The sequence below is a fragment of the Euwallacea similis genome, chromosome 1, assembly GCF_039881205.1.
Source record: "Euwallacea similis isolate ESF13 chromosome 1, ESF131.1, whole genome shotgun sequence".
Taxonomy (NCBI): domain Eukaryota; kingdom Metazoa; phylum Arthropoda; class Insecta; order Coleoptera; family Curculionidae; genus Euwallacea; species Euwallacea similis.
The window spans coordinates 1,720,776-1,737,391 of record NC_089609.1 but is presented as its reverse complement, the minus strand read 5'-3'; the positions used below and the strand labels follow the sequence as shown (position 1 = coordinate 1,737,391).

At 37.7% G+C, this 16,616-nt stretch overlaps 2 protein-coding genes across 3 annotated transcripts in view; both read right to left on the bottom strand.

Annotated features, from left to right (window-relative positions):
- Window positions 1-13,475, bottom strand: part of LOC136410134 (putative polypeptide N-acetylgalactosaminyltransferase 9) — a 43,194-nt gene extending 29,719 nt beyond the window's left edge. Inside the window, exons 1-4 of one of the 2 annotated variants that reach the window (XM_066392144.1) lie at window positions 13,089-13,475; window positions 1,577-1,786; window positions 654-783; window positions 420-603 (exon numbers count right to left, since the gene is read on the bottom strand). In XM_066392144.1, coding sequence (XP_066248241.1) covers window positions 420-603; window positions 654-783; window positions 1,577-1,596 — 334 coding nt within the window. In that variant the 5' untranslated portion in view covers window positions 1,597-1,786; window positions 13,089-13,475. The remainder of the gene's footprint in view (window positions 1-419; window positions 604-653; window positions 784-1,576; window positions 1,787-13,088) is intronic. The other variant, XM_066392135.1, reaches the window with a different exon arrangement.
- A 1,607-nt stretch (window positions 13,476-15,082) lies between these two features.
- Vlet (Valette) lies at window positions 15,083-15,837 on the bottom strand. The gene is made up of 3 exons (XM_066406889.1): window positions 15,742-15,837; window positions 15,252-15,690; window positions 15,083-15,200 (listed from the first exon to the last, which is right to left on the bottom strand). Exons 1-3 carry the CDS (start codon window positions 15,774-15,776, stop codon window positions 15,084-15,086), a joined length of 591 nt encoding a protein of 196 aa, XP_066262986.1. The 5' UTR covers window positions 15,777-15,837; the 3' UTR covers window position 15,083.
- Between the last annotated feature and the right edge of the window lie 779 nt (window positions 15,838-16,616).

Here is a 16,616-nt window from a genome sequence, read left to right as displayed (position 1 = left end):
CTTAGTAGTTTAACAGGGACATAAAGTTGCCGTTAACTTGAAGATAATAATCGGTTACTGACATTCTTGATAAAATTATCAGGACTTCAATCTATAACGAATTTTGTATGAAGAGCATAGAGTTTCAACCATTGTGCCATTTTTCCGTTGTATCCTTGCCACCCTTCCCTTTCAAAGTTCCGTAGGTAATTTTCAAAAACAGCTTATCTCATTTTCTCGAAAACACGAAGGAGAGGGGTAGGCTCACCGAAATCGGTAGACACCAAAGGTAACGTGAATTATGTGCATTAATCCACGAACATTATACAAAAACTGTTCTTTTAAGAAAAAAGTTTTCCGACTCAATCGATTCCACGAACTGAGGTTAAACGTCCTTTTGTCCCGTTAGTGATTGAGTTAAAATGTGAATAATCACTTACCAGTTAAATTCGTTGGCAAATTTACCGCTTTCCCCAATTCACCGGGCAGTTCTTGCGGGGGGGCCAACACCGAATCGTCATTCTGCTGCTGCGGCTGTTCTTTTATTTGGGGGGCAGGAATGCCCAGCTTTTTCCGGTTTTTATCGATGCTACGTCGCCCGATTAAGTCTCGGACATCGTCCATCTAAAAGAATTTCTATGAAAATTTAACTTTTCAAAGTGTAACATACTAACAGCATTGTGGTCCTGCCTTAAGGGCTCGGCTATAGGTCTGCGACTGGACACTCCAGTTTCCCGGAACATGAGTACGGCTATTGTGAACCATGCCGTACCAACTATAACGATCAGCTTGATCAGGAGCGATCTGAAATGGTTATTATGCTTCACATGACTTGCGTCGATTCATACCGTTATCACCTCATTTGTTTCACATTCATTTTGAGCTAAAGAAAACTACAAACTGTGAGAGTTGCGATACGCAAAGTAAATGTTGATTGATTGGAAGTTAAATAACTAGCGTTTATTTGTCAGATAAGATTAGATTGTTATACAAATCTAGTTTTATAATTATGGTATTCTTAACATAATTACAAATTGCAAAAAATCATGTATGAGTAAACATTGATTGGTGTTAATGGATACTTACATCGATGCAAAATTTTTAGATTAAAGTAGAATTTTGTTGACGTCTTCCGATTTGAATTTGGTAGGCGTTAATTGTTATAACTACGAATGTCAGGATTTTTTTAAAATTCTTGTAGACAAAATAGCGAATTACGCGTAAATTACTAAATATATTGAACGAATTGCAGGGGAGTAGTGCTGGATTCAATGTTTGAATGATTGAAAATTGGGCTTATCGAAGAATAATGGAAAATTGTGAGAGAGTCCAAACTTTTTTTCATGAAATACCGAGAATCCCATGATTTTTTGTTTGCGGTAAAAATTCTTAATTTCGCCAAATTTTCAAGAAACTTGCTTCCATGGATTTCATTTAAAATAAAAATTAGATGAAAAAATTATATTTTGGGCCTATGAAAAAATCGTCAAAAATGGCCCTTGAAGGCTCATTTGACTTCCTTGTGAGCTCACATTCCAGTTAACTAACTTTCTTCTTAGGGATAAAAATTTGTTTTGCATTAATAATTATCCCTTACCTTCTGCGCCAAAACACCATGTTACACGTTCGTCAATCACGCTGCCGCTGAACTAATAACAATATCCGAATCAGCATCGTGAAAGGGTCATTACAACTTCTTGATAAGATTAGCTGCCATCATGAGGGAACTGGGAGGGCCGAAACGAAGTGTCCCCGAAGTTTCCTCAGGGAGAATATCCGGGAGCGGTGATCTTGGCAACGGGCATTCCTGGAAAATAAATAGTATTTTTGAAAAAAAAGCAATATTTTCTTCGAGGAAACAACCCCCTTGTTTCTATATTAAATTTGCCTTAAGGGTTAATATCAATTAGGTACTTCGTGAGGGCTTTAGGTAAGACCCCTTAATTTACTTGAACGAGCTAATTAATGTGTTTAGCGTTGATTATTCTTTAACCCTCTGATCCTAAATTAGGTCCCTTTTTAAATGAGTCTTGTTTTTGTTTGGAAGTTTTAACGGTTTTATAGCCTATGTTTACTTACAATGTGCAGCAATTTCGCCTTAATTAGCTATATCAGGGTGATTCGAGCATAACACTCGACCAATTTTAAGATTTGTGTTCAAGCAGAATTGCATTGTCAGTCATTGTTACTTTGTCAAACATCTCATAGTATTGTCAAGACTCTCCAACTTTCCGCCCCTGATCCATCCCCAATTTCGGCAAAAACAATCGATAAAACCGCCCCCATCAGCCCGCCATCCGGGTTAAATAAACCACAACCATAAACGCACCTTTTTACGACCCCTCTCACATCCCCGCCCAAATATAGAAAAAACGTTAATTTTCCGGCGAAACGAACCAATTTCGGCGTTTTTGTCCTTTTCCGGTAACAGGGCGTAACACACCGGGGCCCCCATAAACATGTTTGTATTCCTACCCTAGTGAACATTATTAAAGGGGTTTTGTGACGAATTTGATTCGGAACGGATTATGTTAGGTGTAAAGGTCAGTGGTATTTCCTAATTGAGAATGACCTTCTTTTCATCACTGCAATATGCCTTTTCTTGGATTTTTGTCTGCCCTGTTGCCAAATTTTTTATTGAGAATCATTTCTTTGGAACGTTCTTCGTTTCGTGCTCCGCCACTGATTGTTATTCGGGGTAAAACAATAGCGTTGATTCTAGTTATAACAGAGAAAATTGGTGTATTGATTGTCAGAATCGCAGTTTTGTGTTTCTGATAATCTTTCAAAAATCTATACAATCCGACTGTTCATCATATCATTGTATCGTCGGATAATGAATCCATGGTACGGTCTTTGCCTCAGTCATCCGAACATATGATGATACAAAGTTGGAACGATTTTTTATCCGATATCGTGCATTCGATTTGTTTTTAACATTTTAATTTCCCTTAAAATAATTTTTCAATTTATTTCAACCAATTTTTTCCGATGACGGATGCACGATAAAAAAGTTTTCCGATATTGACGTCTTCATGACATACGTAATTTTGTCGTTACAAAATTGATTCCTTCTGTCATTTTGACACCACTCTCTCGCATCGATCAACTCCCACGTCCCACGAGGACGTCTTGAAGGTACTGGCAACACCGCTAAGAGTCGGTAACGGAGACTGCTAATTTTAAATTGTCGTGTGTTAATGACGGACGTTGAATGATTACTGTCATTACGGCTACTTACCAGGCATTATAAGTCCGGCGCGGTCGTTGTAAAAGTGGCCTTTACTACCTGCAATATCGAAGACATTGCCCCATTAATGGGGCCCGTATCGGTAATTAACTTAACCTAGATTTTCTCATCGGCAGGCATCGTATAAAAGCGGAAATGTTTGCTTTTCTTTCTCGGTTTGGAGCGACAGTACCGTTTTTAAGTGGAAACTTGTAAATAAAAAAGAAACTTCTGTACCATTTCACTTGCGAGTGCATTTGATTCAATGACGTAACTGTCAATACTTTAAGAGCCAGACTATGCTTATGATTCCTTTTATAGCTGAAGTATCAGCTGCTTTTTTCATTAGTAATACTCATAAATAAGGAAACCTCCTCAAGGCCCAAAGGCAATACAACCCAACATATATTCAAAATTAAACGTCAAATAAAATGTTTCATATCATTTATCATTTTGCCTATTATATGGTTTATCTACCCTTTCAGGAATGAGCTACACTATATCTTTAGATTTCTCTGGAGGCCCTCAACGAAACTTCAGAACACAAGCGGATGGGAAGGCCCTATTATCGGCGTTTCACGGGTTTCCTATGATTAAGAGTTTTTTTTGCCCTTTTCAAGGGAACTCCATGATGAAAAAGGATAATATTTCTTGAATTAATACGTTAAGTACTGAACGAAAGTAGTTTTGCGAATCTAAGCACCTTCGTGAATCATGGCTGTGATTGATTCGATATAACACATGGGACGGCTTAGGGTTTGGGAAAATCATTATTGCGCTAGGATTTTGTTGCATTGCATCTTTATGAAGATTTGAAGATTTTTTTGAATTTCCATTGCTTCCTTTAATACCTATAATAATCACCTCAATTTACGCTGAAAGCAAGGCCTAAGTACCTATATCCGCAAAGGTGAAATTTCACAGTTTAACGCTCTACTACACAAATAAATTTGTCTCGTGTATGCAATTAGTGTAAAGAAATTATTAATTTCAGGCAGAGGAAACCAGAGAGAATAAACTTCGACCACTCAATGTTCTAAGGTGCCATTCAAGAGCTTCCGAGGGTGAGTGATTGCTATATTGTCACCATAGATTTTTTTACTGATGAAATTCAAACGGAAAATTTCTGTAAAAACGTATTGCTATTACGTTGCTTCACAACCGAAGCGACCTTAAGACGCGCGCTTCTTATTGGCCACACGTCAAGGTAACGCCTTATGACCTTATGAAAATGACAAAGTGCGCTCGGATCTTACCAATCATCGATGTCACAGGGTTTGAATTTGATTGCGAAGATGTGTTTTGAGGCTTGATTTGGTTTCCTATTGCACAATATATGCGGAAGCTCTTAATTGCTATGCGAAACCTCAGTAAAACCTTCTCATGGAAATGAATCAATTTCAACACATTATTATTATATCTAAACAAAATAACAGTACCGATTGGAATAAAACAACATGCTGAAACAATGGGGTATTGAAAATTCTAACCGAGAAGTTGTAATAAACAATTTAAATGCATAATTTATTATTTGCCAATTTCTCGAGACATTAAATCCTCCTATGAAGTAATCGAATTAGTGCTATAATTAAACGTTGAGTTAATCATTTCCTACGTCTAATTGCCATTTGCGGATGTTTTGTTTTAATTATTTGCTAGAACTGTGTGTACAATTTGTCGTAATAGGCACACGTTTACCTACATGTTTAATGGATTCAGGCCAGAACCAAAGGCACCTGACTTCGAGCTTCGAGGTGGATTTTTCAGCCTAAATGCCAATTTTGGGCGGTTTTTGGACTTAAAGTTGAGAAATTAGACCTGGATTTGCTCTGCACATACGTCCCAGCAAAACCTCTCTGGACGTTATAATCCGTCCGGGTTTGCGGACCTAGTTATCCATCACTTCGCATTAAAAAAAAGAGTGAAATAGAGGTGTAGGCTGAGGGGAGCTGACAAATTGCGCCGCTGTGTAACGAAAGTAAAATATGGTCCATTGGGAGAATGATACCTGCCCGAATATATAAAATCCACTACTGCGGATGTTTTATTGCCGGCGGCTAATGCTGATGCGCGAAACCTGCACCCAGTGACTCGGGAATTTCACGTGGAAAACAACAAGTAATAAATTTTAATTTAAATTTGTTAAAAATACCCAAAGCGACCTCGAGGGAAACAAAATGCAAAAAGAGATATGGTCGAGGAATTTTTTAAACCGTGTTTCCGGTAATCCCCGCCAATTTGCTCAGAAACTTTCCTTCGCCATTCTGCCGAGAAAAAATCCAAATCCCTATTTAAAAATTACTTTTTTGATGTACGTCATTTTACTTATACAATTAATCTCTTGCCTGCGATAGTATCACGATGCGTCCTCTGGAAATCAAACACCTACATTCATCAACTGATTTAAGTTATTATTAATCAAGGCCTTTTTGAACCTCAGTAGCAGCAAATTGATATACAAAAGCTGCACTTTTATTAAATTAACTCTAACTATGGTTATATATCTAGGTCAGGTATTAATTGAATCGTCTATCACTGAGTGATGGAAAAATGGAACATCTTTGGTAACGAAGTTAAAGGAATATTTTGTAACCACATCTCTACGGTCCAGAATTATTTTTCGGCACTTACCATTTATTGTCAATTTTCCAACAGGATCTTGATTCACGCATTTTGAATTTCAATATGTGAAAAATACATAAAGTGGTTCTAGAAGGAACAACCCTATGCAGCTTCAAAATGAAGATTGTCCGAAGTACTAGAAGTTTTAATTGAATAGAAGATTTTTTGCAAAAAATAGTTTGGAATTTTAAGCATTTATGCAGAAGTAGGTACAATGAATACGAAGTAAGCAATAAAATTTTAAAATTGAAATCTGCTGGCAAATCGGCTTTGCGGTTATTCCATTGATTGCAATTGAATTGAATTGGAAATTTCCATTTTGGAAATTTTATTACTTTCTTACTTACGTAACGAACAAAATGGATCAGATATTGATAACGAAACAAAAGAGTATGTCTACCACTCTCCACGATACGCGTATCTAAAATTCTCCGAGATTCGGCAATGAAACCATCAGGATGTTACTCCAGATAGGCATTTTATGATTTATTTCCCAAAAACACGCAGAAATGAACCCGGGGTGCACATGGCAACACTGTTGCCCATACAGCTCGAAAACGCCCAGAGAGATCAGATAAGAATTAGGTTTTCGGATTGAAATATCCAGTTGAAAGTCCCCACTATTTTTCCAGGATTTACCTTCACCATTCTGTCAAAAAAAAACGCAGAAATCTTTATCAAGAATTGACTTTTTTGTGCAATTAATACAAGCTCAATGCAAAAAGCAAGTCAAAGAACGCTTCAATGACATTAAAATTGCATACAAAGTCTCTGAACCAATATTCATAAAATCATTGCAATATATTAAGTTATAGCTTATTGACTATAGCCATCAGGATGTTAGTGTCATCTCTCACATTAAAGTCGAGAAAGTTGATGTATAAATTTACGATGGTATTAAGAAAAGATTACCTCCATCACCAGGTACAATGAAAGTAAAATTGCTCATCCTGGACATCGTAATGTGCAAATTACCAAATATAATAGAAAATCATGCGTTACATCACGGTTATTAATACCGAATTCAATAATAGAAATCCACATTGCGTGCTGATGTATATACATTCAAATCGTCTTAACATACTTTTACTTTATCCATCAATAATACCTACCCAATCAAAAGAATCGCCGATGGTGATAACTAGATAATCTTAACTAGACCACGTTAAGTAACATTGCTTAAGCCAATTGTTTTAACTTAAAGATAAGGTCTATGTATGGCATCATGTCTTCCTAAAAGTGCCCAATTTAGGATTTATTTTAAATAAACGTGCAACACCTGCAATTAGAGAAAACTGTCCTAATTAGAACGGGGTCTCTGCATCGAACCGTTAATTCCGGAAATTGCTGACAATAAGTTAGTGAACCTGGCAATCCGATCCTGATGTAAATGCCAATGCTGGCACTCAATTAGCGTTACTCTCTATTTTTGCCTTGATGCATCCTTTTGTGATTTTGATGTGTAAAAAGTAATACGTTTCGTGGTACTTCCCTGCATTTGATGCTGTGAAACTCGCGAGGGAGCTTCAATCTAACCAGATAATTTTCGCGATCAGAACTGAATTTCTCAGCTCCCGGCCGTAGTCATTATTTTGTGTGATTTAATGAATAATAAAATCTTTGATGGGTTAGGAGAAATACCGTTTTTACGCCGAACAATCGAACTTTCTCCGCAAGTTTAAAGTGTTTGTATCGGCGAAAAGGTCGAAAGTGCATTTTCGCTTTCATTTCGCTTGCCTGGAACTCTGCACAGTATGAACGAAAATGAACTTCCAAAGCGTTTGCACCTAAAAGCAACAAGAGCTAATTTCAGCTCTTACACGTTATAATTAATATATTCGTCTATACAATTCAATGACTGACGGGTCATTAAAATTGCGGTTTACCGTTAGCTTAACCTGACCTTAAGCTGAATAGAGTGCGACCTATAATTGGCCGTTACCTTTGTGAAACTTCCCATACAAGAAAAATTACATACAACAAAGCACCACAGAGTTAAGCATTTCAATTAAACCTAAACAACTTACCATGGGTTTAAATCGATTAAGTCTCAAAATTAAAGTGAAGTTAATGGAATCTGTTGTTCTCAAATGCATATTTAAAAAGGTTAAGAAATAAACTCATCCGCTTAAAAATTGATTAATCCCGAGTACTTTTGCATGAAGGTATCAGAGGATGAATGGATGAAAACGACTTCCGGCACCGGAGCGCTTCATTCGACCCGATATCAATTAACATTGTTCTGGTTTAATTACCATTGTTACGCCATCCAATTAAAATAATAAAACCTGAATGAACCGGGTAATTACATGATTATTCGATGTTCAATTGTTGTCCTCGCTTTCGATTTTACCGGGTAATGAACCGTTTGCAATCGATTTACTTACGGCCTTTTGGGGGTTTTTGCGAAAGGGAACTAGAACCAGAATTCAAAGATGCAAAAACCCAATATTATTCCTAGCAAGTTTGCCATATTTTAATGCTTTTTGCATGCGAGAATATTTCCTTCAACGCAGAGTTTTTTCTCGTACTCCTCCGGAACCAGTCGGAATTCTACAAATTTATCTTCAGCTTGCTATTCAGTTTCGTTGTTGAGATTGAGGGTTTCAAATTTCTCACGTTACGTACATTTCAGAGTTGTTGCTCTTTGATAACAGGGCGCGCCTCTTTGAATTTTGACAAAAATCAAAATGCGGCGTTGCCAATAATTACTTTTTTCCTTTGGACCAATCGACATTAATCGACTCTCCGACAGTCGTTTCACAAGAAGCCGTAAAATCCTGGCATGGTTTCCCCGATGATAAATAAAGAAAAGCCTTTGCCAAAAGATCAAAGTGATTCGCAATAATCAACGAAAATATTGCAATTATTGCTTTCAATTTCGAAGATATTTTTGAAACTATGTGGTTTGTTTTTGTCTTTGAGTGTGCACGTTTCACATTCCAGTGAAACAATTTGAACGTTTGCGTGATTTTGTATTATTAAAAAATACTTAGATAAACTATTTTTCTACGACATATTTTGCGCACATAACTTAACCGGTCTTATCTAAATTGCCTTGTCGGTTAAATGTGGGCGCACATATTATGGGGATATTAATTTTATCTGTTGCACCACAAAACGCCCTTAAAAAACCCCGGACAATAATTAACTAACTTTTTTTACAGGTAATTTGTTTATCTACAAATTTTTTAATAATAAATTGAGGGATGGAGAATCCAACACGAACGCCTCTGATCGACGTGAAGATAATGCGGTCCTAATGGAAATGTACGCCTGCATTAACTTTAAAGCTAAAAGCACTAAAGCTGATATTTTTAAATAATGCAAAAGGCCTTTCCCCTTGAGGTATTTAAATTTTATCATTTAATTTCCTATACCGTATATGCATTGCATTCATAATGGAAGACTTTTGTGCCACTTTATTCATTTATTTCCTGTGAAATCACCACACGAGCGGAAACATATCAGATATCATTATCAAATGAAACGTTTCAAATTATTTCAAGCCTATTTTTTGTTGTTATCGTACGATGCTGTTAAGGTTCTTTTTATTCGTATTATGTGGCTGAAAAAGTGTGAATACCATTCTCATGCTTAGGGCCGCAGAACGTTAGTTTTCAAAAATAACATCAATTATAATATATTTTCCGATGAAAACTTCGATGTTCACCATTGTGGTCTCCGAAAGGGTGGCAGCTGTAAGGTCGATTGAATCGGGGAAAAACGCGCGTTAAATGCTCAATAAGGATCCGCTTGGATATTCGATCCATTTGTCATAGTTTTTGAAACATCTTGAAAGTAGTGAAAACGTCTCAATTTAAAAAATTATATTCCGCTAACATTACCAACTATCCCTTTTTAGGTAAAGCACTAGGCCCATCCCAATTCTTCAGTTAAATTATTAATAAACACCTGCTTAATTAAGTGGGTATTTGCTGGCTAAACCGAATGAGTTTTGACGGTAGCTAAGATCAAGACACACGAATAGTGAAGATGCGTCTAGCCGACAACAATATTTTGGTTACTAACAGCAAGATACCACTTTCTTGCCTTTGGCAATGACTAAGCGAAAGAACATACCGGTACTATTATATCTTCATCATCATGATCACTGCGAAGATATTTATAAATAATGCTTGAGAAAGTTGAATAATTATTAGTTAATGGACATAGTTAGCCCAAAACCGATGTTGTTCTTACGGGGCAATCAGAATCTGTTGTATTCCTACAAAGCTTTTAAAGTAGAGGTTTGATGGACTTCGTATTAAAGTTGGTAATATCTTATAGTAAATTGAAAGCAATGTGACAACACTGCACCAACCTTCCTAACTGTTACCTGTTGCCTGCGACGACATTGACAGTTATCCACGCGGAGCTTTATAATCCGGACATTTAATTAAAAACAATTGTCAATCGCCACGTTGCCATTTACAAGAAAAATGATCTTGAAACAGTTTCAGTTCTTCGGGTGTTTCCAAACAATTTAACATATTTGCCTTCATTATTTCGATGGGTCATTTCGATCGATTTGGCTGTCTGTTTGAAAAATGGCACATAATACATGTCTGTCAATAGGTATCATTAACAAAAGAACAATATTTTGAATGTTGCACAATGGAGGTACCACTTTCTTGCTTTTATTAATGACTGAAGGCATGGTGTGTCGACTACATAATGGACAATCATCATTTACCACCGCGACTATACGTAGAAATCCGTATTACAGTTGCTTTGTTCGAAAGAAAGCCGAATTGGTTTATAATAGTGTTCAGTATTCAGTGTTTACCGGATCACAGTTTACGGAAACATTAGAGATAGAGGGACCTTTTTATGTCCCAGATTTATTGCAAAAGGAAAAGATCATAAAATTTCCTTTGCAACGAGGCGTCACAAGTTGATATTCAACGTTTAAAATGGCGGTATACGGCGATTTTCTATGAAAGAATGAAGTTTTATAGGAGCGTGTTGCAACCGTGTGAGAGCATATTCTATTTAAAGTAAATTCATCGAACCTTTTCGAAATAGTGGCGATTTGAATCAATCAATTCATCACAAGCTTTATCGTCGAAAGTAACAACATCTGACAAGGGAAAATAATTACCTTGAAATATAATTTAAATAAAAATGTTTAAAGAGTCAAGGTTGAAAATACAGATAAAGTTATAAAACATCAATAATCAAATCAGTTGAAAAGGAGGTCATCACGTACAGCTAAGTATCGAAAACCTGAATACTACAATTAAGAATTAAAACAGTTGAAGCGGAGCATTTCTGATTCCTCATTGGAGTATGTCCACGACTAAGTAGACTCTTCACAATTCTCCCGAATCTCAGAGCATTTTACAAGTAGATCAACGTGGTACCTCGTCGAAATTTTGCTTTGAGAACCTTGAAAATGGCGGATACGTACGACCCAAAATGACGAAGGCGCTAATTGATTAATGACACATGTGATCCTCGGAGCCGGAGAAGCACCGAGCTTCACGTACAGAGGAACAGATATGCAGGAAGTGTATATGCAGCATTTTCCACCTACAGTCTGTTGAAATCCTTCAAATATTTCTGAGAGATTTTGTGAATTTAATCCGAAATTTACAAGGTCGAAAATATTTATCTTCCAATACAATCCTTCGGTAAACACTGACAGCTCATACGCCCATTGCACATGTTTTCTTTACATCATACCTGTAAGTTCGTTATTTTTAACTTAGTGCTCCGGATCTGGCTGATTTTTACGCGTGAAAAAAACACATAAATCCAACTTTAGCCCTCAAAAACAATAAATGAAAAGCGTCGACAGGCGCAATATTTATTTTATACAGAAAAAAATCGTGTGTTTGATGATACTATTATTACGATGTATGCGCTACAGGATGAATTCATTCGTTTTTTTTTTTGGGCGGTTTTGCAACTTTCGCGCACACAAATGGGGCCCGAAGAAGGTACTAATTAGCTAGCAGTCATGAGCGTGATTTGCAACAACCATTAGAAACGTTTATGCAAATTTTTAACCACCACCAAAACCTGAATAAACGTTTGATAAAAGACGATATACATATAAACGCGATATTTCTTCACTTTTCAGTTAACAGGCGATGGTTTGTTCAAAAACAAAAATTCCGCCTCTAGGCGCTTTCGGCATTTAAATTAGAATCGCCAGTTTCACGCATAATCTGCATGTAACATACGACTCGGATTATTCGGGTTCAAGAAGAATTATTCCTCTGGACGATATGCGCAAACTTGCAACAACGGCAGGTTTCGTTAACCATTCTACAGTATTGGCCATCAATACTGAGAGTACCACACTAGACAAGACGGTCAAACAAGTCGCAGAAATAAGGGCAAATCGGTTAATCGTGACATGAATGTGAGTTGTACGGCGTTGTCGTGTGTAGTGAATTTGTTAGAATTTGATGACGAAGGCAGGAGCGTTTGAATGAATCTGTCATATGGGCGAAGTTCCGTTGGTCGCAAGGTTTCCTGGATGTCAATAATTTGACGTAAACCTGGCAGATTGTCAATTGACTGTCATTTCCTATCATCGCGTGTCAAAGAGTCTTTGCGGGACCCCATCCAACAGGCTCTTATTTCACCCCACTTTTATGAGTCCAATACATTACACTATTTTTGGTGGTTTCCTTTTGTTAACCTGCCTACTCAGTGCGACTCTCAATAATTCAATACCCGCATTTGTCTCTATACCTAGATCACCGACAAACACTTAATGATAAGCAAATAAACCACGAAATTGTCTTTATTTTATTAATAGTCTCATCATGTAAAAACTTTCGGTCTTTTTTGTGCTTCAAAAATGGAACAACTGAATGATTTAAATGAATGATTTTTGTCCGGGGATGCTAAATTCTTTTTTAATGACGGATTGGGGTCGTTTTAAGCGTATTTGAGCCATGTTTGTTATGCATCGAAGTAATGGAAATGAAGGTTTAAATGAACCCCGTCATTATAGACCTTAAGAAATATTCGAACCGAAGGCGGGTGAAAACCATTTTTAGGGGAATTGTGGGCATTACTTTTAAAGGCAACTTTGGGGAGCGCAAATTGCTTAGGATTTAACCGCGGCATTAATTCGTGTGTTAGTGAACCAGGGGTATCACCGAGGTCGGCAGGACGTTGCATGTCGCACTTAAGCCTCTTTTACAATTTAAATCCCGTTTAATTCGCATTGAAAAACCTACTTGACACCCATAATTTCGCTCGCGATCGGACCGATTTTTTGATGCTGCATACTTACATTGACAGAATCGGGAACCTTTACAACTCCCAATGACTGTAGAGATTGTATTAACCAGAGACACGCACTTAGGCTACATGACACTACTTATCCCGGTGGGTACTCAATAGAGTTCGACGATCGACGAGTTATGTCCGACTCGAATCGAAATAACTGTACTCGTACACACGCTGCGGCGGACTGAAGACGAGTTTATCGCAACTTCCTCCTCGGCGGCGCTTTCAGTTTTCGCATGTACCCCACGATAACTGACGTCGTGTTCGGCCAACTGGCAACACGAACAACCCCCCCAGGCAGGGAAAAATCGATTTGCGTCATCGAATTTTCCGCCCCCCGCGAGCACCTGGAGAACACCTTTATGATGATGAGATCAAAGATAACGCATGAAAATAGACTTGTGATAGTACGGACGTTTATGGGTTCGCATAACGCCGCCTTTCGACACAGTCGCCGTAAAAGCGATTTTTATGGGGTGTTGCCGCAAGGGCTCCCGAAAGAGCAAGTCGGAGGACACCGGTGTCCGCCCCCGATTAAAACGGGAATTTTCAGTCGCACCGAGCCCGAGCGGACACGTGGTGTTCTAAACTAAGGGGAGGCCACTTTGCCGGCGGACACGCTTGATCTCGCCTCGAATTCGTGGTGATTTGCATTATTTAAAGTGCACAGAACGTCAAGCGCCCCGCACCAAGCACTTTACGTATAAATTTTATACAAACTTTTTCGTTATTAAGGTAGAGTACCGAGTAAAAAGCATAAATATTGGTTTTGCTCACGAATGTGTCGGCTTCGGTTCGTGTGGAGGACGCGTTTCGGAAAAGTGCCTTCAAAAGCGACAATGATCGCTTAGCGGACACGGCCGCCAAAATTTAAATTAAACTACCATGAAGAAATCCCGATATTAAGGCCATTTAGAACATCAAAGCGGGTAATTGATAATCAAATATTCATGGGGAATATAGTAAGTGCAGCGAGAATTATTGATAATTTTTGGAAAATTTACCTGGACAGTAATTAGGGTCAAAACAAACGATAATTGAAAAAACTCACGCGATGGAGTTTGTGTTATGCTCTAGGAGTCAAAAATTTCAGAAAGGTGCAAGAAATGCCCTGGTCAAAATTTTTAATTATCGCCCCCTACCCCCCAGAAAACCGCCAGCCAGGCAAGTTCGCCTTCCTGTTCCGTCGCCCATCTGATCCCCCCGTAAGGCCGGTATTGCAAAGACCATTGGTTCTATTCAACGTACTGTGGACCATGAGCCAAGAATGCACTCACTACTGAACAAAAATATTTAACTGAAGACCACACACGATCGAAGCGTGATTCAGCTCGCAGCTGCATCAATGTCAAGCTGAAAAACAGAGACTTATCCCTTCCAGACTTTTCCCTGATCGCATTTTTTTTTATTTGCCTTAATTTAATCGGTCCTGCGTAAGTTCCCGCGGATTTGGAGCATCCTGTATGTGAAATGGCGCATATCTGGAAGAAAAAAGGCAACACTTCACCACAGGGATTCCTTACCCCCACCCTAAAACACGTTTGGCGGAAGGGTGTCATTCTAAAAAGTCGGTTTTCCACTTGCTCAAAACGGTTTTAATTAAGACCCCGTTAAATAAAATTCTATTTCACATGGACATGACAAGAAAAAACAATTAACCTCAGCTGGTTAGAGCCGTTTTGGCGCGCTTAATCAATATACGCGAGCAGTATTTTCCTAGTTTGAATTTCCGCTTTAATTACGTTCGACGATAATTGCAAAAGGGTAAACGAAAATTTTTATCGGATACTCCCGACCGGAACGAAACAAAAGGGAACAAAGGGGATGAATGATCGATTTTTGTTTGCTAGGGGAGGAATGAGTGATTGGTATTTTTCTTTTTAGTTTGGAGAGGTCTTTCCACTTGATACAGCAGATTTTAGAGGTTGGAAATTAATGCTTAAAAAAATTTTATCAGGACTATGGGGCCAGTAAACTGGGTGTGAATAGAAAGTTGGGTTTACGTTTTTGATATATTGTCTAACTTCAATTGAATAACTTCTAAAGTGTTGTATAACTGCTGTAAATCATCCTCTCCCAATTCTAATATCACCTTATCCTCCTTTTCATTGCTGGCCTAAAACATTCAATTATGCAAAGTTTCTCTGGACAAAGCATCTTCTCTCACCTTTGCCAAATCGAGTTCAATTCTTGCACTAGGAACAGCTAGTTTACTCCCCAAATCATTCTCCACTTGCAAATTCAACTCCCACTGCATATCCACCAACTTTCCTCTCTTCTCAAAGTCCCCCAACTCCTTCTTGGCCTCCTCTGACCATTCACTCGTAAATATCTCTGCTTTCTCCTGCCTGAAACCCACAACATCAAGTAGCTGTTTTTGTAGATCTGTAGGTTTCAGTATTACTCGTTGGCTTTGATTATAAATATAGGCAATACTCTGCAAAAGCAGTTGCAGTTGGTTCTGGTCCAATTTTAGAGTTTCCAAAAGTTTCTGCCGTTCAGAGTCAGTGAAGTAGTCGTCAGTTGGGGAATTGATTATGTGGGATAACAGAAGTTGGAATTTTTTGGTATTGAGGTTGTTGATTAGTGCTATCCCTTCTTTCAATCTGTAATTGAAGTTTTTTTTTCTAAGGGAGTTTAATTAGGAACTCAGTTACCTGTTGTTTATTGTTATCCATTGTCGGTCTCCCATTTCTTATTATACTTATATGTTTTTTTCCTAACATAAATACAAAATATGACGTAAAATCAACATAAACAAATTTGATTATGATAAGTCCTGCCAAAGTCAGCTGTGCAAAACTAGTCAACTGTCAAAGAAAAATAAAATATTTCGGAAGTTAATTACTCCTTGAATAACGATTAGTAGAGATGTAATTCTTTATTAGTGATATTTTTTATAGTCTCAAGACAGTGGCAAAGTGTTTCCGATTTATTATTTGATTTTAATTAACGAAAAAAAACTATTTCAATTGTTCAGTTATTGTATACAATCTCTACATGTGCAAACTACACTTCAGTGTTAGATCGGTTAGGAATCGAATCGTCCTTTTCTTTTGCCATTTACCACATGTCAAATCTGACATATGGGCAGTATGGGTCCGAATTCCGGCAATTTTGAATAAACGCGTTTCCTGATTTGTTAAAAATCCTGTTAAAATAACTATCATTCACACCTTCCGCGTTTTACCTCAAACTTAAAAATAATCAAAATTTAATGTACCATTAGTTGCATGTACAACGGTATTATCGACCAAAGGGTCACCGCAAGTTGAATATTAGGTTCTTTGCTCTCAACGGGGTTCTCATATCAGACTCAACGTGAAATGTAAATGACTTTATAACCTTGTGTCTCATCAATTTGATATCTTCCTTTGTGGGAATGAACGTTCAGAGCCCTCCAGGACTGAGTTCAATACACAAATGGACTTCTGGTAGTTTGCACGTAAGTAGAAATCTGGTTTGTAGTGTATTAGACAAAGTTTGAATCAACCTTTGAATTGGGGTTCTACTATGTTTTGTTTACAACGTT